General features: G+C 47.9%; 1 protein-coding gene across 2 annotated transcripts in view; it reads right to left on the minus strand.

Moving 5' to 3' along the window:
• Positions 1-6,977: 6,977 nt before the first annotated feature.
• ASTN1 (astrotactin 1) overlaps positions 6,978-26,584 on the minus strand; it is a 1,300,999-nt gene continuing 1,281,392 nt past the window's right edge. For both annotated transcript variants that reach the window (XM_069641148.1, XM_069641147.1), the window contains one exon: positions 6,978-26,188. In XM_069641148.1, the coding sequence (XP_069497249.1) occupies positions 25,951-26,188 (238 nt within the window). In that variant the 3' untranslated portion in view covers positions 6,978-25,950. The remainder of the gene's footprint in view (positions 26,189-26,584) is intronic.

A 26,584-nucleotide genomic window follows, 5' to 3' on the forward strand; every position in this document is an offset into this window, starting at 1 on the left:
GGTTGAATGGATTGGCTCTGATGCGTGGGATTGGGGGCTGCCTGCGTGGTGGCACTGGCTGTGCTGGTGGGGCTTGCTGGGCCTGCCTTGCCCTCCTTCTCCTCCTGCGTCTCCTCTGTGCTGCCTGTTGTTGTTGTTGCTGTTGTAGCACATGCATTGCTATCAGGTCCTCCAGCCCCAACATTGCTAGTCATATTGGTATCATTGTGGAGTGTGACTGGGTGTGGGAAGGGGTGGGGTGTGCTCTTTTTGTGCTTCCCTGAGTCTGTATTGCCTTCACCTGTGCTGTTTCTGTGCACCTGTGGCAGCTGCATTCACTTAACATGGCCCTTTACGGTTGGTTCGCGATGGTGTTATTTGCACCATGGCGGTAAGGTACTTAACGGGCTGGGTGATGGCGTTAGGTGCATGTCCGCTTGGGTCGGCATTTGCGTACCTTTCCGCCATGGCGCTAAGTACGGTGTGGGCGGTCGCGTGCGCGCACCCTTTGCGCAGTTAGCGGCAGCGTTAACTACGATGCCGCTAATGGCATCGTAGTTAACGGTCACGGGTCATGATCGGACCTGGCGGAAAACGATGGCGGTAAGCATTTACCGCCATCGTTTTTCACATAGCGCCAGGGTCGTAATGAGGCCCATCGGGCCTCATTACGACCCAGGCGGTAAGTTACCGCCTGGGCCGTGACTTTACCACCATGGCGTAAACTACGTTTACGCCATGGTGGTTGGCGGACTTACCGCCCCATTCCGACCTTGGCGGGGCGGTAAGTCCCCAATCCCCATTTACCCTTCCCCATTCCCATTTTTGCCCCATAGGGCATAATGGGAGTGGGGAAGGCGTTAATTACGCCACCGTAAATTACGGTGGCGTAATTAACTCCATGGTCCCTTAGCGCCATGGATTTTAACACCTGCTAAAAGCAGGTGTTAAAAGCCCCATGGCGCTAAGGGACCTCGTAATCAGGCGGTAAGGGTCGGCGCTGTTTACGCTGCCGTAAACCCCTTACCGCCTGGGTCGTAATGAGGCCCCTTGTCTTGTTTGCGAGAGAAGATGGGCAGCATGATACTGCACTCATGCACTTACTGTGGGTGCATGGGAAAGATGGCAGGTCCTCCAATTGGAATCCACGTGCTCATTAATGAGGTGCCCCCCAATGGGCCTGTAGGCAGAAGCATGATGAAGTGGCATGTTTGCGAGTTGCACAGGTAGCCTGGCCTAGATCAGCAAATGAAGGAGGCGGCCAAGTTGTGTTTGCCCTGTTTCTAAATTGACAATTCACAGGTGAGCACAGAGCTTTTGTTGAGACTAGTGCCAATTCTGGGGGAAGAGTGGTACTGTGCTCAACATCAGTGTCTCATTCGGTGATTTTGGGTCAAAGGTCAGAATCATGGTGTCCTTCTGAAGTGGCCCATGGCGGCATATGCTAGTAAATCCACCTCATCTGTTATGCTAAAGTTCCTAGATGTGGTTTCCCTAAGTGAAGGGTGTCATTTAGTTTGTGTAATTGACAACAGGCTGGAGCTGAATTGGGAACTTCCTGGGAAGGGAGGGTCTCCAGAATGAGTCCACTGCACTACATAGGCCTACCTAAAATGGCATGGTTTAATAGGGTACTTAAGAAGACTGTGCAGTTGGCAAATGCATCGAGCTTGGAATGTTAAATGTCATTGAGAAACATGAGTTGGGGTTACCAGGCCATTCCCATCCCTCCACTGGGGTTAGCCTGCCTGTGGCCCTAAAATGGTAGAGACTTTGTGTGAGTTGGCCCCGGAGTAGCTGGGTCTGTTCGTCATGTGAAATTGTGGACGTCGGTGGAGGAGTTCCAGAAAAACCACATGAAAAGGTGTAATTGAAAAATGTGCGTGTGACATATTGCTCAGTTGTGGTTAATGAAAAAGCTGTGCGCGTGTAGGATGTTGCTCAGCTGTGGTCGATGAGTGAGGGTTCAGAAGCTCAGGTGGGTGATGAAAGGAGTTTCTAATTTAATGGATAGGAAGAGAGCGTCCAGTCTACTTGGGTGCATTCTTCTACTTGAGGATGTGCCATGGTGAAGCCAGAGTCAGGTTGTGAGATTTCCTGGTGTGGAGTGTGGGGTAGGAAGAGCAGAGCCACCCGTCTGTCTACCTCACACTCTTTACCTATTGATTCAATCAGCCTCAGGGATGCAGGATCCGACTCTTGCAAACTGGTGTGTGGTGGTGGTGCATTGGTGAAGGTGAGCTCCGGTGACCTCTTGGAATGCACCCTCATCCTACCGGATATAATTAGTTCATTATAGGTTGAGTTTTTGTGTTATGGGGAAAATATGTGGGATCTGGTTAGAACGTGGGGGGGGGGGGCAGAGGGGTGGGGTGTTGGGATAGAATGCTCTGACCAGGGATTCCAGGGAGAAAAATTGGGGTGCCAGGTAAAGCCGCAGAAGGGGTATCTGGGTGTACCTCTCCAGTATGATACCTGGGTTTTGATGCCTAGCAAAGTACATTTTTACTTAGCGGACCATCCGTTTTTGCTTCCTGAAAAACTTTAATGCTTTTTTTTACTAAAGTATGAGACCAGGGTGTAAAATGGTTTAATTTCAGTGCACACCCCGGGGAATAGCTACAAATACCTCTAGTCAACTAATTGGATGTTTGTGTGTATTGGCTCTGTGTCAGCACTTTTATTTCATGGTCAACAATTAGTATCCTCAGTGGTTTATTAATCAATTATTTGTATTCCTATTATTTCTTGATCATAAGTCCTTACACACACAACATGTGTTAAGACAAACGGTTTGCCGGTAACCCGCCTGTACTACTGGCGGGCGGCAAACCCGCCTTACCATTACCGCCGCCCAATATCCCAGTGTTACCGCGATATTACAGGTGCCGGCAACGTCGGAAAGTTCCCATTCCATGGAGTCACAATGGTGAAGTGCCATAAGCACTGGGGTAGAGACTCAAATGAAAGAAATCCTAAAACTGCTGTATTAGGAAAGCCAGTGCTCAACCAATTGCTGAATAGAGCTGCTATGTTGTTTGAATCCTCTACACGAATAATCACAATATAGAAGAGTAAACATCGGGGAGTCTTTAATGCAAACACAGAGAAGGGAAATGCACACCGTGCATGGTCAGCCGGTGCATTTCGGACCTAGTCCGTCCTCAGGGCAACCTTGTTTTTATGTAGCAATACAACAGTGATCAGTAAATCAGAAGCATCAAACAACATCAAATGAAAGAATGACAAAAACATGAAAAATAAAAAGTAAAAATAAAAAAACAATTAAAGACAAGTAGACACGAAAGTCGAAAAGTTAGCAATTTTCCGACGGTACAGAATCAATCCACACTACATCAACTGCATCACTAAGTCAGAATACCTCAACTCTGCATGTTCTTGAAAATAGCCACAAAAGAATCCATGAAACTTAGCCACCTAAGGGGGGAAATACACCCACGTGAAAATATGGCTCAGCATTTTTTTACCTGAACCACTGGGAAAGCATTACAAAACAGGAATTAAAAACACTCCTAAAAGAAAGGAAATACACCCATGAATTGGGTAATACTAAGTAATCGAGCCTCTACAATGGCCAGAGTTTTTAGGAACAATGAATGGATGCTTAGTGCTACATAAAATCGTGTGTGTCTCCAAGATACTGCAGAAAGTAGCAGAACCGCTCTCACCCTTGTCCGAACGCAACGTGACTCAATCCCTTGCTGTCCCTAGATTTCTTTTACTTTCCAATTGAGCAGCACATTTTTTATAAGGGTTGCACTTGAAGGCAGCTGCATCTTAGCTAAGGAAAGGCAATTTCTGGAATCTCCCCCTTCCGCTGGCACCGTCTCCACCAACCCCCCAAGCCCCCCTATTACTCACTAGGTAGATTTATATCAGTTAAAATGGGACTGTGGATCCTCGGCTGTCTACCGTCATTTGCTCGGTGGACATCTTGCAATGATTTTTTTGTTAAACTCAAAATGTCTCCTTTGCATCTTTGCATTCAGTTTGTGAAGGAGAAAATGATGGGCCTGATTCGCGGAATTTTTTTTGCTCCGTGCAAAGCGACTTTGCTCTGGCAACCAACACCCTGATTCGCAGAGGGGTGCAAAGTGTATTTTTGCAGTGCAGAGTGAATTTGTACTTATTTTGCACGGACTTTGCACTGGTGCAAAATCACTTTGCATAGCAAAAATACACTTTGCACCGCTCTGTGAATCAAGTTGTTTGTTGGCAGTGCAAAGTCACTTTGCCTCGCGCTAAAAGTTCCATGTATCAGGCCCTAGAATCAAAACTGATTGTTCTGCCCCATTGTTGGATGCTAGTAGTGAATTGGCCGATAAGAGGCGCCATTAACCTCTGGCACTACTAAATAGGTGCACCAATCAATTTCCAGGCACACCAATTTAAATCTAAGCTTTTGCATGCACATCTGTGTGTATATCTGGCATTACTCCTGTTTGGTCTCAGCCAGCCTTTTGTTTCCCACTTTCATCTGCCCACACATGATCACTTTCTCCACCATCTTTCAAAAAGTGTCAGAGAGGGCTGATAAAAAGGAACCAATTTGGGTGTTTGCCGTTGTGCATGAAGCCATAAGCAGGAGAAATTACCCGACAGAACAAACATGGACACAGCTAAACGTATGGGCCTTTGTATAGGCCTCGGGTAGACCTTTTCCAGGAACATCCATAATATTAATACCTGGACATAAGAGTGCACCTGCAGTAACATGGTGTGATTAGCTGGGCTTTTGATAGCAGATAACAGGATAATCGATTCAAGTACATGAGACGGGCATAGTGCATGGGACAGATCGAGTGCACAGAATAGACAAACGATAATGCAAGAAGAATAAAGGTAGTGAGTGGAGCGGATTAAGTCGGTGGCATGGATGAAGTGCGTAGGGCAGATGAGTACGTTGAGCGGATGAGCGCATTCAGCCAATGAGTGGGTGGAGCGGATGAGTGCGCAGAGTGGATGAATGTATAGAGCGGATGAATGTATAGAGCGGATGAGTATGTAGAGAGGTTGAGTGCTTAGAGCGGATGGGTGCGTAGAGCGGATGAGTGTGTGGAGCGGATGGGTGCGCAAAATGAATGAGTGCATAGAGCATATGAGGACATGGACCGGATGAGAGCGTGGAGTAGATAAGAGTGTGGTGCGAATGTAGGCTGTGGTGCGGATGTAGGGTATAAATGGATAATAGAGTAGAGTGAATGTAGGATGTTGAACAGATATAGGATGTTGAGCGGATATAGGGCATGATGTTATTGAGCAGATGTAGGGTGTTGAGCAGATGCTGGGTGCGGTAGTGTTGAGCCGATGTAGGGTGTTGAGCAGATGTAGGGTATGGTACGGGTGCAGAGTGGGTGTAGAGCGCGGAGCTGGTATAGAGCGCGGATCAGGTATAGAGTGCGGAGCGGGTATAGAATGTGGAGTGAGCAGCGGGTGTCAAGTGCAGAGCGGGCGACGAGTGCAGAACGGGTGATGAGTGCGGAGTGTGTGAGGAGTGCCGAGCGGATGAGGAGTACAGAGCAGGTGAGGAGTGCGAAGCGGGTGTCGAGCGCGGAGCAAAAGGGTCATATGTCCAGATGGAACGGGTGAAATATGTGGAAGGAAATAGTGTAATATGTAGATGGAGAAGATGAAACATGTGGATGGAACAAGTGAAGTATGCAAGTGAAATAGGTGAAACATATGGATGGAACGGGTGATGTATGTGGGTGGAACGGGTGATCTATGTGGATGGAACGGGTGATAAATGTGGAGGGAACGGATGATGTATGTGGATGGAATGGGTGACGTATGTGGATGGAACGCATGAAGTATGTGGATGGAATGGGTGAAGTATGTAGATGGAACGGGTGAAGCGTGTGGACGGAAAAGGTGAAGTATTGTAGACGGAACGGGTGAAATATGTGGATTGACCGGGTAAAGTATGTGGATGGAACGAGTGATGTATGTCAATGGAACAGGTGAAGTACGCGGATGGAGCGGGTGAAACATGTGGATGAATGGGAGAAATATATGGATGGAACTGTCTGAGTACCTGGAACAGATGGTGTACCTGGATCTATTGGAACGGGCGCGATGTCAACCACTTAAGGTAAACCACCATATCACATTGCACACTTAATCTCTTCTTTACACCACCACTCAAATATACGATATAACTGTTCCCATACCATCACTTGTCCCTTAACGCCCATCACCCTAACTAAACACTGCTGGTTACACACCCTCCAGCCTAAGCGTTCTCCTCAGGCCTAACGCAGCCATAATTGGTCTGGATAACAACCGGCCAGAAGGAACACATACGCTTGATCCCTCACCCACCACACCTACCGCTATGAAGCAGCTATCACTTGAACGCCACACCAGCTGCACACATATACGGTGCTCACACGCACCTTTTGACTCTCTCTATTCTCTCTACTGACTTGAACTTCGGTTCCCGAGGGCGTTCAACCTACCAGCGCCTTGAGACCATACCAATGGTACATAAGGTGCTATATAAATGCAAAGTAACATAACATAACATTTACAGCTGCAAATAAGCCATTAACTTTCAAAAGGATCTTGGGAATACCACTGGTAGACTTTTGCAGCACAAAGTTTGATGCTACTATGTGACAGAGCATACTCAAAGAGATGCCAGGGGGGTGTGCTTTGAGCAGAAGGGGCAGACAGTGGGTGGAAATAGTGAAATAGTGATAGGGATTGGAAGCGCCATGGGCAGTCAATCAGTGGGTAATTATGGACACAACTCCCACAAGCTGTGTTTCCCTCTTCGCATCTCAATGTAATACCCCAATATCACAGTTTCGGTTTATAGCTGGTGCTTACGTGCCATCAAATAGCCAAAAGTAAAAACAAGTCTTCTGCACCTCAAGGGCAAACCCCGCCTGGGCATTGCCCCTAACCTGCAGTTTTCACAAGCACCCACAATGAAGAACATACAAAAAAACCACAAAAAAGAAATCCACTCAAAACAGTTTCAATAATAATTTTAATATTTTGTTATTTTAAATTTTTTTTGTAATACTGTATTCCTGATTACAAACCATAGTTTTCTCCACAATCTAACAGTGAGGTTATTTTTCACATTCATCATTTTTACAGCATAATTCATAGAACATTGAATACCAAAGTCATGATAATACAAATTAACAAGGGTAAAACATGGTGAAAACAAGTTCAGTGAGAAATATTTGCACAGAGGGTTATTCAGGAGGCACTGCACATGTACAGAAAAAAACTCCAAAAAGTAAAGGCATGGCAAAAAAATGGTCTCTTGTCACAAGCCTCCATCTTCTTGCTTCCTCCCATTTTTCTCCTTACCCCAGCAGTGGTAGCGTGTCTTTTGTTTTGAAAAAATATGGCTGCTGGGTGCCTGCCTCTTATTCGGTAGATTGTTGAATTGCCTTTGAGCATTTAAAAGACATTCCTTAGTGGTCACAAGAACCTGTCCCCAAGCTAAACCTCTCATAACGTTAGAGCAGCAAGAACGTAAGGAGTAAACTGCACAGTTTGTCAGAGAACCCCAGCCATAACTGTGTGTCACCAAACAACAGCACTGCCCCTGAGGGGGCGCAGAAGCAGTGCTGCTGCAGAGGCGCTCAGTGCCCAGCCCAATTAAGGTGCTTATTGTTGCTCCAGGGCACTCTGATTTCCACAGAGGTGGCACAATAGGTAGCTGCAGGGACTGTCTATGCCTTGCACACATTTTCCTATGCTCACCACATGACATATACATAGACTTGTGCACTCTGTGTGGACACAGCCTACAGGCGCTGTCCCCCCTGTCATATTTAGTTGGGGTATGACAGCCAAGAGTACATCAAGGCATCTCAGAAGGGGGAGAGCAAAACCTTCCTCCTGCCATGGGCAGCCTAATTAACTATCAAAGGTTCCATGGATCCACTATGTCTTTGCACTGCAGATGGTGGCAGCAATTAACATAATTATCATAATAATAGAATATACATCGAACAGGCCCACATGGGGACTGGCTGCAGAGTTTAACAAAAGACAAGAACACCCCAACAATCTTTGATGTGCACTGTGGTAAGCAAGTATCAAGAGCAGTGACCTGTCATGTATGGGACTATATATTTACAGTAGTAACCCCAGCAGGCGGACCCATTCAGAGGTACAAGTATGTGGATTGGTGGATACAGAAAGTCTGTTCTCGCCACAGCTCCAATGGAGACCAGCTGCTTTAATCAGGAACCACAGAGAGCTCAATTAACCAGAGAGACCTTTTGATCTACAATAGACAGGAAGATGGGCGGGACTTAGTATTACATGTTTTACACCCTTTACCTTTTCTGTTGCAAAACACTCTGGTTATGACCTCAGGCATACAGGAGATTGTTGATGGGGACCCAGGATTTGTTCATTAAGTTAGGCTTAAGCAACACCAATCACTGTGGCCCATTTGGCCTTAAAAGAGGGCTGAGCACCTCTTCTGAGCAGGTCCTCTGAAGACTTCACAAGGAGTAACAAGAAGAACTCCGCATTGGATGATGACTGAAGGTACAGTCTGCCTTACAGCTTCTGCCAGTGAAGGAAGGCCGTGATTTCCAAAGGGGGAAGCAAGATCCCTCCCCTAAACATCTCCCACGAAACAGAGAGAGATACTGAATCCTGAGGACCCTCCAGCAGCTCCAGAACTGGTACCCAGCCAGCACACAGCATGCCCTGCAAGGCTGTGCTGTATGCTTCGTAGGTGGGATGTGCCAGAGAGTCTTTGAACCAAACCATGGACAAGGTAGTTGCCTGCAACACGCTCCTCACCTTTGACCAATCCGCCTTAAAGGATGACACAAGCCCAGTGAAGAAGGTAGGAGTAGTGCATTGACAAGCATCCACAATGTCTGTCTTAAAGGACATTTTCGAGCCAGTCAAGGCCCTCGAGCTGCAACCGACTACACTGCTGACTGTTGTCATGCCACAGCCGCTAACGTCGTCCGAGATGCCTCAACCAGTGTTTCAGACCCGCCAACCAGCACTGAGACAAAGATTCCTAACCCTGAGCCACTGTGTATGCCAACATGCAGTGGTCTGTCCAGCGTTTGTTGCCGAACTGCCTCCCGCCTGATACCCAAAGCTGCATCCCGTCTTGAACTCTGTCATAGTGTCGAACGGAAAATCATATCGTGCCTCCTATACTATATGAATATATGTATATTGGCCTATGCCAAGCTGCTCATAAGCCACTTGCGAGGAAATCCACGTTGCAAGGTCTTGACCTTAGATCAGTGTAAGCCGCCATTTTAGGTCTATCTGCTATTTTAGGTTCTCCCTCTAAAAGTCACCTTGTGTTCTTAGATGGTGGACAATGCCATTCTGAATGTAACATGGCCGTCTTGAGCTCTGTGTATAAACTAATGTATAACTTACCTGCAGGCTACATGTTGGGGTCATGAACTGAGACCTTGTCCTTCGCTGACCTGTGTGTAGAGGATTACTTGTGCCAACTAAGCTAATCCACGAGCATATGTTAAACACAATGTATTCAAATACCGAAATGTGAACACTTGTTTGACTACATTGTACACAACTGTTTGAGAAGGTTTAACATGAAATCCTAAGATATACTGTTGCCATTGAGGCTTGTTAGTGAATATATTAAAGGTAAACCCTAAATGTACAGATGTACGAACTCGGCATGAACCCTAGATCCGTAATGTATTCACTTGCATTAACTTAGAAGTGGGTTGAACATCATGATTTCGAGGGTATAAAGAGTGCGACTATTCTAATGTACAGTCCCACTCACTGAGCACACGGAACCGAGGTGGAGTTTGCTGCGTTGTACTGAGGGCTGATAGATATCTGTTGCTTTGTCCTTTGAAACTGTTCAGTACAGAATAAAGATCTTTTGTATGTTCCTTTGTAACCCGCGTTTGGTGTATTTCCTTTTGGGGTATTCAGCCTCGATATCATCTTTTTGTTTTCACAATAGAAGCTGCAATGCTCCCTGCAAAAGACCCTATACTGTCAAGCACCAAGAACTTCTACAAACACAAGTTACATTGTAGTTCTGTCCCCCTGGTCCTTCTACGAAAGGCCCCTAGTGACATTTTACGACCCATTGCTCCCTTTGTTGTGAAACCAAGTATCCATGAACTATTTCGTTAATTGCTTTACTGACTACCCTCCTATCAGTATCCACAGTGCATCCCTTTCCTTCTTGAAACTGTCTGCCCTCTGCATTCCTTTAAAGGGTGGGTTGTATTTTGTAGTGTACTAGAACGGTCTATTGAATAATAGTAAAGTAGATATTTGTATGCAACCTTGACTGGACAGTCCCTTTTATCATTGGGTAATAATTGTGTTTTCGCTGTGTTGCAACTAAGCAACAATCCTCCACCTTGCGGAGATAAGCCTGCCGCTCCATGCACGTTACCAAAATTGGAAAAAGAGGTTTATAATTTACTTGTGTTTCCAATCTATTCGGATTCCTTCTGGTGTACTAGAGGTGTGGGGCTGATTGATGGTTTAGAAACCAATATTCATCCCTGGACCATTGGTGCCCCGGAAGTTGATTCGTCACACAAGGTTCTTTAAATATGTTTTAATCCTGCGTTATTAAAGAACAGTTGAATGAATGACTAACAATGTGCAATTGTTTTGAAAAAATGATTTTAATACAGTCTTTGTTTTAATGCTTTTACTAATTTAAAAATATCAACTGCAGGCCAACGAATCACTGAATCTATCTCGTCCTACTTTGGATGTAATGTCAGCTGCATTATCTGAATATTTGATGATTTTTTGTAGTTTTAAGAACATCAATTTACATTATTAAACTACATTTTGATTACTTAATCTTATTTTCTGTTTTAAAGTTTTTCAATCGTGCAGTTGGACTTTCATATTTAATTTTTTTGCATTGGAGTCTGCTTGCTTGGCCTTCATATGAAGGAGATTCTGGTTTATTTTTGTCTTTAGACCTGGTAGCCTTGCTCTCTCCAGTGGCCTCAGATTGCTCACTTTCATAATCTGCACTCCCTTGTATGAGAAAGTAGTGGGCTTATACCAGGTGGTCTGCATAGTGCCTTCTGGATTCAGGCATCACAGAGCCGGTCACACACCTTCATACATACCGGCTAGGCATTCAGGCCTTTTAGACTTTTCTACCGAAACACCCCACCCCCCGTAGCTTGGAGTAGGTTGTTAACTCAGACAAAGACAGGATAATTGATTTTTGCAAGTGATAGTTTAGGGCTTCAATGCCCCTGCTGCTGACCTTTCTTTGTTCTGCTGTGCAGGAACACATACACCCGGTTAACGTGTGGCCACTCATCCCCTCCCTCCATTGCTCGTCTAGGATTGTGCCACGGAACGAAGCCACAAGGTGAGGCTGATGGTATGCACAGATTCACAACAGAAGCACACATTCCCACAAACTAAAGGCTTGTCGCTCTAATTGCGCATTTGCTGGACAAAGACAGGCCACTCCAAAACGCGTTCGATTATCGCAGACATGTTTTACCCTGCTTTTAGCTCTTTGGTGTGGGCCAGTGAATATGCTTGGAGACTAATGAAGTGCAAGGGGGGTGGTTCTCTGGTTATTTAATCTCAGTGATAAAACTGGGCGAAGCACCCATTGTAATAGGACAGATTAAGTCCTTTACTCATAGCACTTACTTCATTCTCCTATTCCTTATAATACATATGTTGTGTGATCAGCTATGCACTTCAGGGACACACAGCTGCACCAACTAAAACTGCATGTGGCGCTGCCCTGTTTCAAATGAAAACCTTACGAAGCACCAGCCCGCAGCGTTTTTATTGCTAAAATATGCAGGTGGAGTTTCCCTGCTGTCGGTTCGAGGGGACCCATAAAGCATTTTGAAATGGGCCCCTAGACATCTTCCTCGGGCCATGCATACATGGCACCCTTTTCATTCTAGCTGCCCGGGACAGCCTGTGCCAACCAAGGCATGATGCGCAGCACGGAAGTGCTCTGCAAAAAATGGACTTGCCGGAGAACCGTTCGATGTAGACGCGAAGCCTTCCTTGCCTTTTATAACCGGGGCAGGTTTCTGTTTTGATGCCCCACTGCCGGCCGAGAACTACCTTATTTTAGCAGCATTTCTCGGATGTGTTTGCCAGCATTTGGGGGTTTGGGTATGAGGAGGCCTGACCAGTGCCTAATTTGTGGGGCTCCCCCCTGGCACTTATTTCTGAGCCCCAGCACTTATTGTCTCAGGCTTAGAGTATGAAGTAATGATAGCCAGAGCATCCATCAAGCCCAATGAGCAGGGGCGGGCTGTAGTTTAGCCCAAATGTTTCGACATTGTGGGGAGCCGCTGTCAGTGGTGGCAGCAATGGTGGGAAGCTGCCCGCCCGCAGTGTCACAAGCGTGCTAGAAAATATTGAGCCCTGGAAGTAGGGTGGTGAACTGTCCTATATTCTGTGGGAATGTCCTGTAATTGGGGACTCTGTCCTGCAGTTTGCAGAGTGGCTGTGCGGGACGCAGTTTGTCCCGACTTTCTTTGTTCCCTGGAGTGTGACTCTCAGGAGACAGCACGTCCGGCAACCTGCCTCCAGCACAGCCACTCTGCAAACTGAAGTGGCATTCGACACAGCATGGCACTGCTGCCTGCTGCTTTCTTTCTCCAGGCGGCTCTGCAGCCCCAGCTCCTTTTGAGCCTGCAGGTGGAGCTGCTAACGCTCCGACACCTATCTTCATTCAAATGCTAATGCTTTGTTCCTGGGGTCCTGATGGTCCTGTTTGCAGTTAAAAAACGTGACCACCACCTCCCAAGGGCAAACAATTTACATTTCAATTAAGCCAGGTGTTAAGACCCATTAACACATTTAAATTACAAATGTGGTGGGCCAAACGTGAATGACCCTGCGATGTCATCACCACCTTGTGGGCAAGTGTCCCGCAAAAGGATATCAAAAAGTTGACCACCCTACCTGGAAGGGCACTTATTTTCTTACAAATTAAGCACGGGTGCTGTATGTGAATGAGCGAATGTGTGCAGTGTCTACAAGTGAGCGCGTGCACGCGGGTGTGTACGTCCCTATGTCTGGTGTTTGTGCCTCTCTGCACGTCTCTGTGCGCGCTCTTCCGGGGAGAGTAACATGAAATATTTACCCGTCACACAGCGCCATGTTTGCAGTTCGAGGTTTTCGCAATCTTTTGATGCGCCATATGACAAATTTGCTGCCAGCTGCCTGTCACTCGCCGTTCCGCAAAGTGGTTTGACACGCACCCCGAGGGAAGCCATCTCCTGCGATACCGTCAAGCGACATCAATAACAGGTGACCCAGGGCGCGCCAGCTTCCTGCCCACCCTCCGCGTGCCGAAATGAGATTCTCGTCCGGGACGTGATAAAACTGCTGCTCGCTAGCTTACGCGCGGGAGCAAGCGGTGCCGTACACCAGTTTCATATATTGACTAATTAAATTGCGCACGCCGCAGACCGAATTGCTCCCGGCCTCTAAATTGCAAGTGTCATTTGCCCACCTGACGTGCTACTCATTTTATTAACCTTGCGGCATATCTCTCAGCCTGTGATCTGATGCACGCAGCTCTCCGTAGCAGGGGCTTTGACCTGCTGAGTTATCTTACCGGCTCAAGGGGAGATTTGTGGCTTAGCCTTGCGCATCAGGGACTCTCGCGACGGAAAACTCATGCTTCGCCAAGGTGACATAGGAGGCGTGGACGGTGCTGTTGAGAGGAGCTGTCACATTGAGCTCTTTGTGTCATGTGGACATCAACCCGGCGATAAACGAAAAGCATGAATAAAACATACAGACGCATGCACGGGCCGCTATCAACCGCAGGGCCATGTCCCAAATGACACATGATAGACAAGGAGAGCAAGGCTCGCGCGGCCAGAACTCTGACGCGCAGCCCACCCCGCGCTGAGGGCTTGCCATCTCCAAGGTTAAGTTGTATTTGTGTCGGGGTTTAACCCCCAAGTTCTCCCCATAGAGCAGCACGGTATAGGCCCTAACGCGAGGATTCAACATAGGGCGGGGGGGGGGGGGGGTACAGTAGTGGGATACAATGGTGTGGATACACCCGAGGACCGAAATCCTGGTGGGTTTTCAGGATATTCCTCTTTAATATTCATGAGGAAAAATGTGCTTACATTTAGAATCATTGTACACAAATATATCTCATGAATATTAATGAGGGGTATCCTCAAAAATCCGACATGGAGCCGGCCTTCAAGGCCTGGAGCTGGAGGATAGAATCTTAAGGGTAACGTTACATGCTTATGAATTGAAGGGTACAGCGGGTTACACAAAGGGGATACAGGCTAGGAGGCGGCAGAGCCGGACCACATCAGAGAGGAAGCAGGTGTAGTTATGACCCTGCTCGGACTGGGGCACGACACAAGTGAATGACCACCAGGGAACACAGAGGAGACAGAACAGGCTGTAGAGAGACAGCAATGAGTAACAGGAACAGAAGTCAAGAAAACAGGACTTGCAATCATCATAGGCTGATAAAACGGAATGCATAATGACAGAAAACAGCAGGAACGCAAAACAACATCTTTCTTGCCGTCTTCTGCCACGAGAGAGGATGCAACAGTGTCCCATTTTAATCCATCCCCCAGAAGTCTTCAAAAGTGGCACATAATTAGGCAGCTTCTCACACATTTTTCCTGCAATTTTGCTGTTAGTGCCGAATTCATGGAAATATTTGAGTGGAAAATCAGGGATTTGGGTGCCATTCGGCACGCAAATCCCCATTCGTCGATTAATGGAATTGACTGTGCAGGACTTTTCCAGGATTTGCGTGGAGTTTGCGCAGGCTTGGCACGTCTCTGCGAGCTGTCGAGCGCCTTGAGCAAGAGACCACGCAGAGCATAGGAGTGGCTTGCAAAGAGGGCTTGGAAGGGGGGCGGAACTCAGAAAATGGGGAAGAACATGCAAAAAAGTGGGCGTTACAAGGGATAGCCCACAGGCAGCCCCTCGCTCACTCACATTTGCGCCAAATGACACGTATTCATGGAAACACCTGCGCAGCCTCATGGCATAGGAATTGCCATGCAAATCCCTCGATCACTACGCCACCTGAAGGCAGGCGTAAGTACACTTAAGCATAGGATTTTCGCTGCAGAGGTGGGTTTTCATGTCCGATTTAGGGGTGCGTTTACGCAACCAGGGTTCAGATCTAACTTAGGGCTGCGCATATGCATTGTAGCAGGGTGCAGGAACGATTTATTGGGGTTTGCACGCAGATTTTCCAAGTTTAGACCGAGTTATGATTTTCCATACGCATGTTGTCGGGGTGTAGCCAACAGTTATGGGGGACCCTGCGCAGGGTCACAGAGATGCAGGCCTGCTTGTGGGGGACCCCAGGCACTGTTTGAAGGGTGCATGTATTTGCGCCCGGTGGAGCGCGCAAAGGTAGCTGTTCTGGCTGTTTATGCTTTGCGTTTGGGCCTGCGTTCCGGGCGCAACTTGTGAGTACGGTTACTTTGCGCAGTTAATTCAATGAATACACGGGGCACACATTTCTTATTCTGCGTGCAGGCTTGCGCAGTGTCAGGGGTGGACTAGGAACTGAAACAGGCCCTGGAAATCATTTTTAAAGTGGCCCAACATTAGACATTTTCAGCAAGCCCAATACTTTCCGATGAGAAAATGTGGAAATACCACACAAAAAGACCAGGGTACAGAGGCCTGCCGCGAAATCTCCAGAGTTCCTTGTACGCCAGTCCACCCCTGGCAGTGTCCTTCTTGGCACGCAGCCCTTGCAGGATGTCTGCACACCTTTCCATGACTCAGGCTTTAAAAGCTTCACAAAAGCAACAGTGCCACTGTGCTCCCCTTTTCTCTCCATTATTCCACATTTATTGTGATAGTTACTTACAATGGGATGGGGGGTCGGTCATGTAAACCGGGTAGGGGGTTGGTCTTGCGACCGGACCCATCACCTATCAGTGGGCAGAAGTCAGTGTGTGAGTCTAGCTGCTGAGAAGGTGGCGGCAGTGTTAGCAGGTCTGTGGTGCTGAGAGGATGCCACTAGTCCAGGCATTGTGCTTGGTACCCGTGTGTGTGAGTAGAGGTGAAATGTTTTGGCGGTGTTGCACGTTGAGGAAGAAGACCATTCACTTTTTTTTTGTCTTTGCATTCTGGTACTTTCATTTTTACTTTAACCATTACTAGTGCTGGACTGGATGAACTACTCACACGTGACTTCGGGCAACTTTAGATCTGTGAGAATTTGATGAATTGCAGCAAATAAACTGCTCTCTAGGTTCATGTGTTTATTCTACAATACAGCCATTCCCAAAGGATTTCAGTCTGGTCAGAACAGCAACATCTTTAAGCCCATGGATCAGATTGAAAATGTCTTCCATTTTGATGCAAGAGAGTATTAATCCAGCGCAAACTCACATATTGTGTTAAGTTAATCGAAAATTGTGCCTAGCTGAGGGAAAGTGGCACATGGCTGAAAACCAACACCGGCCGTTTTTAGCCTGCTGACTTTAGTTCAAGCAGTGAATGCAAAAACCTTAGCGGTGTAGCTCTCCATTAACTAGTGCAGTGTTTGAGCCAGTGCACAGGTTGGTGAGAATATGACGCGTCGCCCGGGTCTCATTCTAGATCTTCCCCCCCTTGTACTGTCAGAACCTCTCCTAGCTCAGGCTTCCGGCCCTGAATGCTGACAGGGCATCCTCCAGAGGGCGTGGCTAGAGCAGCCAGGACCCATAGAAGCCCGCCTACTGGAGAAGCCTAGACTCACCTGTGGCGTCCCTTCAGCCGCAGCCGTGTGTGGGGAGGAACGCTCTGCATGAGGCTCCTAAGTGCCCTGAGCTCATCCTGGAAGTCTGCCATGAAGTGCTGCTCCTGGCTGCCTTAAGTGTGCAGGGGACAGTAGTTGGGGCCTGTATATTTCACAGGTGTAGGTTCAATGTGTCGGATTGTTTGGCTCCATTCATTCTTTTGAATCTCCACTGTAAGGTTCCTCTCCCCATCTCTGGGGTCCCGTTGACGCTGCTGCAGGGGTTCCCTTTTCAAACTATTCAAGAAGCAGATTTTGATAAATAATCTAACGAGACACTTTTTGTAGCAATATTTTCTGTCCACAATCTAGGAGATCTGGGTGCTGTGGTCCCCCTTATTTTTCCCTAGTGGTTCAGCCTCGCCTGGGGTTTCTTCCCATGGTTTAGTCTTCCTTTCATTGAACCTGGAGGTCTCTCTCCACTGCCCTCTGAAGAGTTTGGTGGTACATCTGAAGCATTACCACCAAAATCGATTACTTTCACCACCACTTGGTCCCGTGCAATTAACAAGGGATTAAAAGTGGCGGTATGGCGTCTTTAGGTCCCCATTTTTGGAGTCTTTAGGACTCCATGGGGATTGTTTCAGAATGACCGCAAATGATAATTCTGCTCCAGTAATTTTGACTTTTTTTGGCAGTAACGTGGAAGATTTAAATCCAAAACCTGTAGTATGGCAGTGCTGTAATGTTGTGGTAAAGTGGCAGTCAAGGAATTACCGCCATTAAGCTGCCAATTTTACCCACACCACTGTACTCGTAATGGGACACTTTGGCTGATTGACAAAGCACCCACTAAAGCCGACTGTTCTCATGTACCCGGATAACTTTCAAAGTACTTCTTTTAAAATAGTCCATGCTGTGTGTATCCTTCCGCATGCAAATGAGGGCACTGCAACAGGCTACACACAGCATGAAATGCTGTGGAATGCTGAGTGCAGTCACACAGTGCATGCTCTCTGAGGTTTCACTTGAGGAGCAGATAATATAATGTAAGCTCTCCATTAACCTATGGGTCCAATAAGAGCCCCGCTCATGCACTGCACGCTCTGACATCCACTGGTTTATAATCAGACAATAATCCATGCAGTGTGTGTCCAGCTCTTTTCCAGGTGCAACTGAGGGGGATGATGCAGCCTAGGTTCCCTGCTCAGCTATTGGCTCCATCACAATGCAGCTCATACAGTGCTGGTAATCCTTCTGTCCTCAATGAAATGGAATGTCACGCCTCCAAGGCAACACAATCCTTTCTGAAATTCTATTCCATCTCCAGATGTAAAGGAGCGGAGGTGTCCTCTGGAGCAGTGCGGTTTGTGGTACTCGCTTCCAGCTTCTGACGTCTGGTTATTGAGTTTTGCATCCACCGTTCAGTGAGTGCGAGACATCATCGTGCTACTGGAGGATCATGGAGATGGGATCTGGGGCACGGTGCTTGATGCACGGCATGGCGCTATGGAGTGGCGGGACTTCACCCAAGAGGAAGTACAAGGAAGGCCGCTCCACTCCAATGCCTTGGGGCGCCCTGGGAGACATGGTGTTGACAGCCTGAAGAGAGGCAAGGAGGTGAAGGGGTGTGATGCTCAACCCTGCCACAACCCTCATCTCTAGTTGGGGGGAAAAACAGTGCATCTGGCATGGCTGTGAGTGTGGGCTTGGTGGTGCTTTAGGTTGTCCCAAGCACTTTTTATCTCCAGACGTATCCCCCTGCCATTTACATGCCAGAATTATGGACTTTTGCTGGAGGGTCTGGTTGGGGTTGGGGGGGGGGTCGCGTCCTTTGTCTTTTCGGTCTCCGGTATCCCAAGACTCTGCCAGACCGAACCCACTGAGGTGAGATTGTTGAGAGAGCTGGCCATCTCACCTCGAGCCTTGAACACCTCCCAAACTCTAGTGGCACCAGAGGGAAGTGGTGACGCCATTCGCTGCCATAGAGCTCCATGCTTCTCCATAGATTGTCTCTACCCTGGGGAGTTTCCTGGAAACGTCCTGATGTCACTGGCTCGTGCCCACCTTCACGCTTCAGGGTTTTCCCATGCCACCATGGGGACCACGACCTCTGGAAGCTTTGCCTTTCGGTGTTGTACATCTCCACTGCAGTAGATGCTCCGAGCAATCAGAGCTCCAGTACCTGCCTTCCCCATGGGCAGAAGGGAGAGCTCGGCAGGGGCAGGAGATCAGAGCACTGCCCGAGAAGCAGGGGCTAGTAGTGGGAAGGTGGACGCGTCGGTGCCCCCGATCTGGGTGCTACTCCCCCGATACACACCCTGTGTGAAACTATTACTGGCCTGGGACATGCCCTGCCTGGTGAGCGACTTCCATAACCTCATAAAACACAGTGCCAACTTCACAACCTTTTAGGGCACTTTTGGAAACTGTTGTACATTTTTAACCTTTTAATGTACATCCCTTGCTTGATGGCGAACAACTGTTCTGCACACTCCAGGATCATAAGACCTGCGACCTGTTACATCAGCAAAATCACAGAGCCTGTCACTCCTGCAGATGAACTGTCCTCCCGTGACATTACTGTCACAGGGCAGTTCCCTCCAATATGGAGCCGCCTCCCCGTGCAATTAGAGCTGTTGCAATCTGGTGCCGTGGTTCCTTCTTCTGAGTCTGTGCACTGCCCCATCACTCCCTCCTGAGTATTTACACTGGTCCCCTTCTCGGGTCCCTGCTGTCCCTTTCTTGACTTGGCCTGATGTTACCATTCTCAGCCTGTACACTGCCCAGGATGAGTCTCCCCCCAGCCCCCCCCGCGGGCTTATAGTCCCATGACCTAATTGTTGATGCTCTGGGTTTGCCATGAAGCTACCGCCCAAAGAAAAGGTCTAGATGCCCTTGGGCGGTATTCGCACATTATAATACCATGTAAATAAATAGGTGCCGCTCTTTCCGACTCCCATCATCCAACACTGATGTTATTTTCTTGCTACCCCTACCTGAGCCTGTACACTGTCCCTTTCCTGAATTACCCTGATGTCCCCCCTTCTGAGCTAGACTGATGTCACCTTGAGAGCTTTTGTGCTCGTGGGGTGAGGGCCTTTCCTTCATGTTGGATGTTGATGCCTTGGGCTTGCCATGAAGCTACTGTTCCAGTCATGATGAATATGGTAAGGTACCCTTGCGGACTTCACCACCCAACATTGATCTCCATGCCTCAAAACAGACGTTTATTGCCCGATGCGAAAGCCATTCCTCCAGAGCATCCAGAACACTCCTGATGATGGCTATTGACTGTAACCAAAGCCAATCCTCTAAAGTCTCCAGCACACTCCTGATGGCTATTGACTGTAACCAAAGCCAATCCTCTAAAGTCTCCAGCACACTCCTGATGGCTATTGACTGTAACCAAAGCCAATCCTCTAAAGTCTCCAGCACACTCCTGATGGCTATTGTTTGATACCAAAGCCAATCCTTCAAAGCTTCCAGCACACTTCTGATGGCTTTTATCTGATACCAAAGCCAATCCTCCAAAGCCTCCAGCACACTCCTGATGGCTGTTATCTGATACCAAAGCCAATACTCCAAAGCCTCCAGCACACTCCTGATGGCTAGTGTCCGATACCAAAGCCAATCCTCCAAAGCCTCTAGCACACTCCTAAGGACTACTGTCTGATACTGAAGCCAATCCTCCAAAGCTTCCAGCACACTCCTGATGGCTATTATCTGATACCAAAGCCAATCCTCCAAAGCCTCCAGCACACTCCCGGTGGCTATTGTCTGATACTGAAGCCAATCGTCCAAAGCCTCCAGCATACTCCTGATGGCTATTGTCCGATACCGAAGCCAATCTTCCAAAGCCTCCAGCACACTCCCGGTGGCTATTGTCTGATACTGAAGCCAATCGTCCAAAGCCTCCAGCATACTCCTGATGGCTATTGTCCGATACCGAAGCCAATACTCCAAAACCTCCCGCACACTCCTGATGGCTATTGTCCGATACCGAAGCCAATCCTCCAAAGCCTCCAGCACACTCCCGGTGGCTATTGTCTGATACTGAAGCAAATCGGCCAAAGCCTCCAGCATACTCCTGATGGCTATTGTCCGATACCGAAGCCAATACTCCAAAACCTCCCGCACACTCCTGATGGCTATTGTCTGATACTGAAGCCAATACTCCAAAACCTCCCGCACACTCCTGATGGCTATTGTCTGATACCAAAGTCATTCCTCCAAAGCCTCCAGCACACTCCTGATGGCTATTGTCTGATACTGAAGCCAATACTCCAAAACCTCCCGCACACTCCTGATGGCTATTGTCTGATACCAAAGTCATTCCTCCAAAGCCTCCAGCACACTCCTAATGGCTATTGTCCGATACTAAAGTCAATCCTCCAAAGCCTCCAGCACACTCCCGATGGCTGCTGTTCACCTCCGGTGCCCACTCTTTATTTAAAATACATTTTGGCCAATTTTGATGTTCATCACTCACCTCTGATTTCATGAGCCACATTAAGATGTCTAAATTCTAGCCATTATGCTCATTGCCAAACCTTGAGGTTTCAATGACCAATCAGTCTGTCCTATTGAATAAACTTGCTCTCTGTTTCCTTTTCTGGATCTAATCAGAGCCACTCCTACGGCTCGTGCTGTTTTGTCTATAAGTCCTTCCACATAGCAGCTCATGCATTGCAGATCTATAGGTCATCTACCAGAGCAGTCCATACAGTGCAGTCCCATACGACCAATCAGTGCAGTGCATGCTTGTCTAGTCTCGTGTACAATCAGGGTTTAGCCCAGGTGGTACAGGCCCTCCATCCTCTGTGTGTTCATTCAATAGCGTGTGCACAGTGAGATGTTTGGTCCTGCCAGGACCCAAGCAGAGAGTACTGCATGATGTGCGGATTCTCTGAGTATTTAATGGGATCTAACAAGAGAACAGCTCAAAAAGTACAGGGTCATCACCAGCCTTGCACGTGACCATTGAAATGGTGGCCATTGCAGACAGAGGATGGCGTCACCATGATGTCAGGGCAGGTCGAGTTTAATCATTCACTTGTGATATCAATGAATGTTGAGAATGGGATCATTTGATGAGTGCGGGACAATGGCATCATCGGTGTGAACGGGTGAGATATTTACATCAGCACCTGGGGGGAATATATACAAGGTGACTTTTGTGGGACAATGGGCAACAGTGTACCCCTCTTGCCCCCGCCAGCCAGAGAGGTGAATTAGGGTGTTATCGAAAGGGGCAGGGGGAGCATTAAAATGTTAAAAAAGAAACAAAAGGGTACAGGCTGCCATTGAGGGCGGGAGATGGGCTAAAATGTTATATATAAAACTCAGAAATTCTGATGTAAATACGTGCAAACAAGTTTTCTACTTCTAATAAGAGAGACACTGGGCATTGTGAAGAGAACACTGAGGAGGAGCTGGGCATTATGGAATCACAGCATGACATCAGACAATTTCCCTGTAGCCTTTAAAACCTCTCACGTCAAACCTTTCTCAAAAAGCCCTCCATTCTTGATCCCCTCTTTCCATCCAACTACTGCCCAATCTCAAACAACCGCTTCATCGTCAAACTCTTAGACCACACAGCATACTGCCAGCTCTGCCTCATCATAAAATCCAGTTGCCTACTCGACCATGCCCAGTCCAGATTCAGACCCCTCAGAGCAAATGAAACTTCCCTTGTTTCCATTTGGGATGACAGGAAAAGAACGGCAGACTCAGAAGGCTGTGCTGCACTTATCCTCCTTGACCTTTCGGCAGCCTTTGACACTATCGACCACAACATCCTCACAGAACGACTTCACTCTCTAGGCATCAGGGACACTGCTTTAAGATGGATCTCCTCTTTCCTCGTTAACCAGTCACAAATAACCCTCCCGCCACCCTTTCTCTCCTCCCCCTGCCCTGTCTCCAATGGGATCCCACAGGTGGCCTCCCTTTCCCCCCTCCTCTTCAACCTCTACCTAAAACCCCACCCCATGCTCATCCGCTCACATAACCTAACCTGTTACAGCTACGCCGATGACACACAGATCTTTTTCAAAATTCCCCAAACTTGGGCTTCTCCCCATCCTGGCATCACCTCCTGCCTCACATAAATTGACCATTGGATGACAGCCAACCACCCACTTCTCAATCTTGCTAAAACCAAAATCCTGATCTGCTTTAAGAGAGCACTCTTCCCCCAATCCACCCCATGGTTGTCCTACCTAGGCCGTCACTGCAGCATCCAGCACAGTAAAGAACCTGGGATGCACCTTGGACTCAGATCTAACACTCTCTCACCAAATCAACACAGTATCAAGATCATGTTACTTCCACCGCTGCATCCTCAGACGAATCCCCCCCATCTCTTCTACCCTCATCCTCTCCTGCCTAGACTACACAAACTCCCTCTACCTAGGCTCCACTGCCTATCAGCTCAAAAAGTTCCAATGAATCCAAAACTATGCAGCTAGGCTCCTCTTTCCTTCTCCCCCAGAAAACACATTACTCCTACCCTCAGGGTGCTCCACTGGCTTCCTATTGGTCATTGGGCCACTTTCAAGCCCTTGTGCATTATCCAACATGCTCTCCACAAGAATTCCTGAATCCCTCCAACACAATTGTACATGCTACCAACCCATCAGAAAACTTAGATCTTGCTATGCACTCCCCCTTGTGATCCTCCTTCAATTCCACTATAATAGAAGGATCCTCTTTCTCCGTCCAAGTTCTCACACTCAGGAACTTCCTTCCACTCTGCATCTGCCGCATAGAGAACCATCTCTCCTTCAGGAAGGTCCTCAAAACCTGACTCTTCCTGCTGCAAACACTACCCACTTCACGCTTACCCTCATGTCACCCAGGCCGTGACACTATTTGCCTCCCCAGAGCAATGTATAGTTCGGAGCACACCTGTCAGACTCCTTGGCCACATAGGAATCAAAGAACCATCTGTGGGCTCAAGGGTCCGTATTATACACCACTTCGTTGGCCTCTAGCCACAGGCATGGCCTCTCACCCGCACGCATTCGCCTATATACACCAGACACACAATTACAACGCACAACATCTATGCTATTAGAAGGCAGCTAATTCCCATGATTAACATTCGGTCTAGCTGGACACATATCGGGTCTCCTGCACTTGCGCGCTGTCCTGACCACTTCACAGCACCCATTCACATGCCTGATCCATGGACATGGATAGATAACTGGGGCCCGCCATCCCACCCAACTTCCTTTTGGCCAAATGCACACATGCACATGCATTCTAACCTAACAATGTTTCCCTTACTTTAGACTTCGGTCCCCCAAGGGCGTTCACACACAAGCCCTCTTAGGGTATACCAATGATATGAAGGCGCTTTGCAAATTACAAACTACTACTATCACAAAGGCAGGGCATGACAGGAGGTCACCAAAAGGACATAAGGGCTAACTAAGGGTTTTAGAACCTCAGTAACTGGCAATGGGGGATTATAATTCCACTACATAAGAGAAGCATAGCACAGACAATGGTGCCCTCACTTCAGAAGGTTGGCAGCACATGGCATCACTTTTGAGGTCTCTGATTTACCTCTTCTATAAAAAAAAAAGATTCATCGTATATTAACAACAATACTTGCCACCAATAATGCTGAAAAACTCAGGGCAGTAATTAAGGAATCAAAACTATGCTTCAGTGTTAAATAAAATATACAATCCCCTTTTCCCCACCTCTAAAGCGGCCCTCAAGCCTGCATGGGAGCACCCTCCCCGCCCTCTCTGTGAAGTTCCTCGAGGCCTCTGGGCGCCTTCATTCCACAGCTGAGAAGCGGAGTTTTGGGGAGAGTCCACATGCCTTAACCCTTTGATTGTCTGCCCCTCTTCCCCCCAGAGGCCTGAGCGGGCCCGGAGTAAACAACATATGTTGCCCGATGTTACCCAGTGGGAGGGGCTAAGTGGTTTTCCCAAACGTACATCCCAAAATAGGATGAATATACATTTTATGAGGGTAAAATGGGAGCACTTTTTTACTACGCATATATATGTGTGTTCCAAGAGCATTCAAGCTGCTAAAGCCAACACGCAAACGTGGTAAAACAGGAATAGACCTTGTATCAACTGAACTCAAACAAAGGGCATTTTCCACAAGGCCGGCTGCCCCAGAAGACCTGCCCACCCGCACTTCACTGCCGCCCCTCATATCGCCATTTCCATCAACACTCGGATCAGGCTTGGCCAACTGGGAGGGCCAGTACTGTACATGTAAATCCCCCTGCATGAATAGGGTGAAGAGTGGTGTGGTCTCAAATGGGAGATCCACAATACACCACCAGGGGGCAGTGGTTGGTTAAGGTTGTGATTGTTTGGCTATATGGACTGATCACCACTTCCCTTCAGGGCGGCAACGGGGAGCATGGAAGATGGTCCTGCCTTCTGAAAATTACATTTCTACCTCAAGAGGGGCAGTTCACCGTTGTCATCCTATCTCCTGAAACCCACCCAACACATCCATGCATTCCAGGTTTATGGGTAACTTATGGAGATTGTGGGTGGCCACGTGATTCATTCGCTGATGAACACACCTGCCAGCATTCCTCATCCTGCCACCAGCACTGCATGGCCATCTCCACGCGTAACAGGACGTAATGTGCCCGACTGCACTAGTTAGTGAGACTCGGTGGTAGAGCGTTCTCCCCGATTCTGGGTCACATCACCACCGGGAAGGAAAGGAAGGTAGTCAGGAGATGGCAGGAAGGAGTAGAAGAGAAGGTGGGCTTTGCACAGAGACAATGTGATACAGGGCTAGTGCTAACGGTAACAGCAGGACCTCCAAGGGCACAGTTCCAATTGAAGGGATCTCCCTGTTGTGTATGCCAGTCTCAGAGTGGTACCAGACATATTAAGAAAGAAGACTTTCATCCCCTCGAGGGACATTAAGTTGCAGGCAAGAGGAGAAAAAGCAACAACGCAGACCAACATTTAAGTGTTTCTCGGGGACAGTGGCTGCTCGTGGCTGAGAGGCGTGGAGTGCAGCCTTGGGTATTTGACACCAGCAAATGGACAGTCTTCTCCTCACCCCCAGGACCCATCAAAACTGGGAATGATACTCTTTATGCCTTTTCAAACATCCTTAGTCCTCCCCAAGGCCCAGAAGTTCAAATTCCAAAGTTTGGTTTTGTTCTGTGATCGGGCGAACCATAACAATGCTCTCCGACCTCCTCTCCAGGTTTAACCCAGGTCCAGGCAAAGTCCTCAGGGCTCCCCTCAGTTGTCCCTGCTTTCCCCATAATCATTGTGAAAGACGGCCAAGGTCTGCTCCTCGCAGGTCTTCCTGAGGTCCCGGCTCAACTCGGTCCAGTTCAGCCCGTGCGGCTTGATCTCGCTGTATCGGCAGGCCAGGTACTTCAGGCTGGTGCGCTGCAAGGCGATCTTGGGCTCCTGCAGCAGGCTGCTGCACCAGCCACTCAGGGCTTCCAGCTGGGAGAGGATCAGGGTGGCTTTCCTGCAAAGACAGAGAGCACAGTGAGAGCAGACTCAATGGGGGGAGTGTGTGGGCGGAGAAGAGAGTCTAGAGACTGGACTCAGAGAAGGAGACGAAAGGAAAGAGACAGAGCGGCAAGGCAAATATTGCAGACAGTAACTAGTCAATTGGTAGGAAAGGGATATAGGATAAGGCAGAACAACATGCAATGCTTTTCACAGACAGTGAGACGGTGTTCTTGGCTGTTCGTACTCAACCTTACACATCATATAAAAAAGGAAACATCATTTAAAGCTAAAAATAATGCATTTTAGTACATTCAATAAAAAAAGAAATGAAATTCAATAGAAGTTCAAAACATAAACAGAATCAGATACACATTGTGACACATTACAAAGTACATATCATATAATCTTT

This window comes from Ambystoma mexicanum, chromosome 1q (genome assembly GCF_040938575.1).
Source record: "Ambystoma mexicanum isolate Mex_15411 chromosome 1q, UKY_AmexF1_1, whole genome shotgun sequence".
NCBI classification, from domain to species: Eukaryota; Metazoa; Chordata; class Amphibia; order Caudata; family Ambystomatidae; genus Ambystoma; species Ambystoma mexicanum.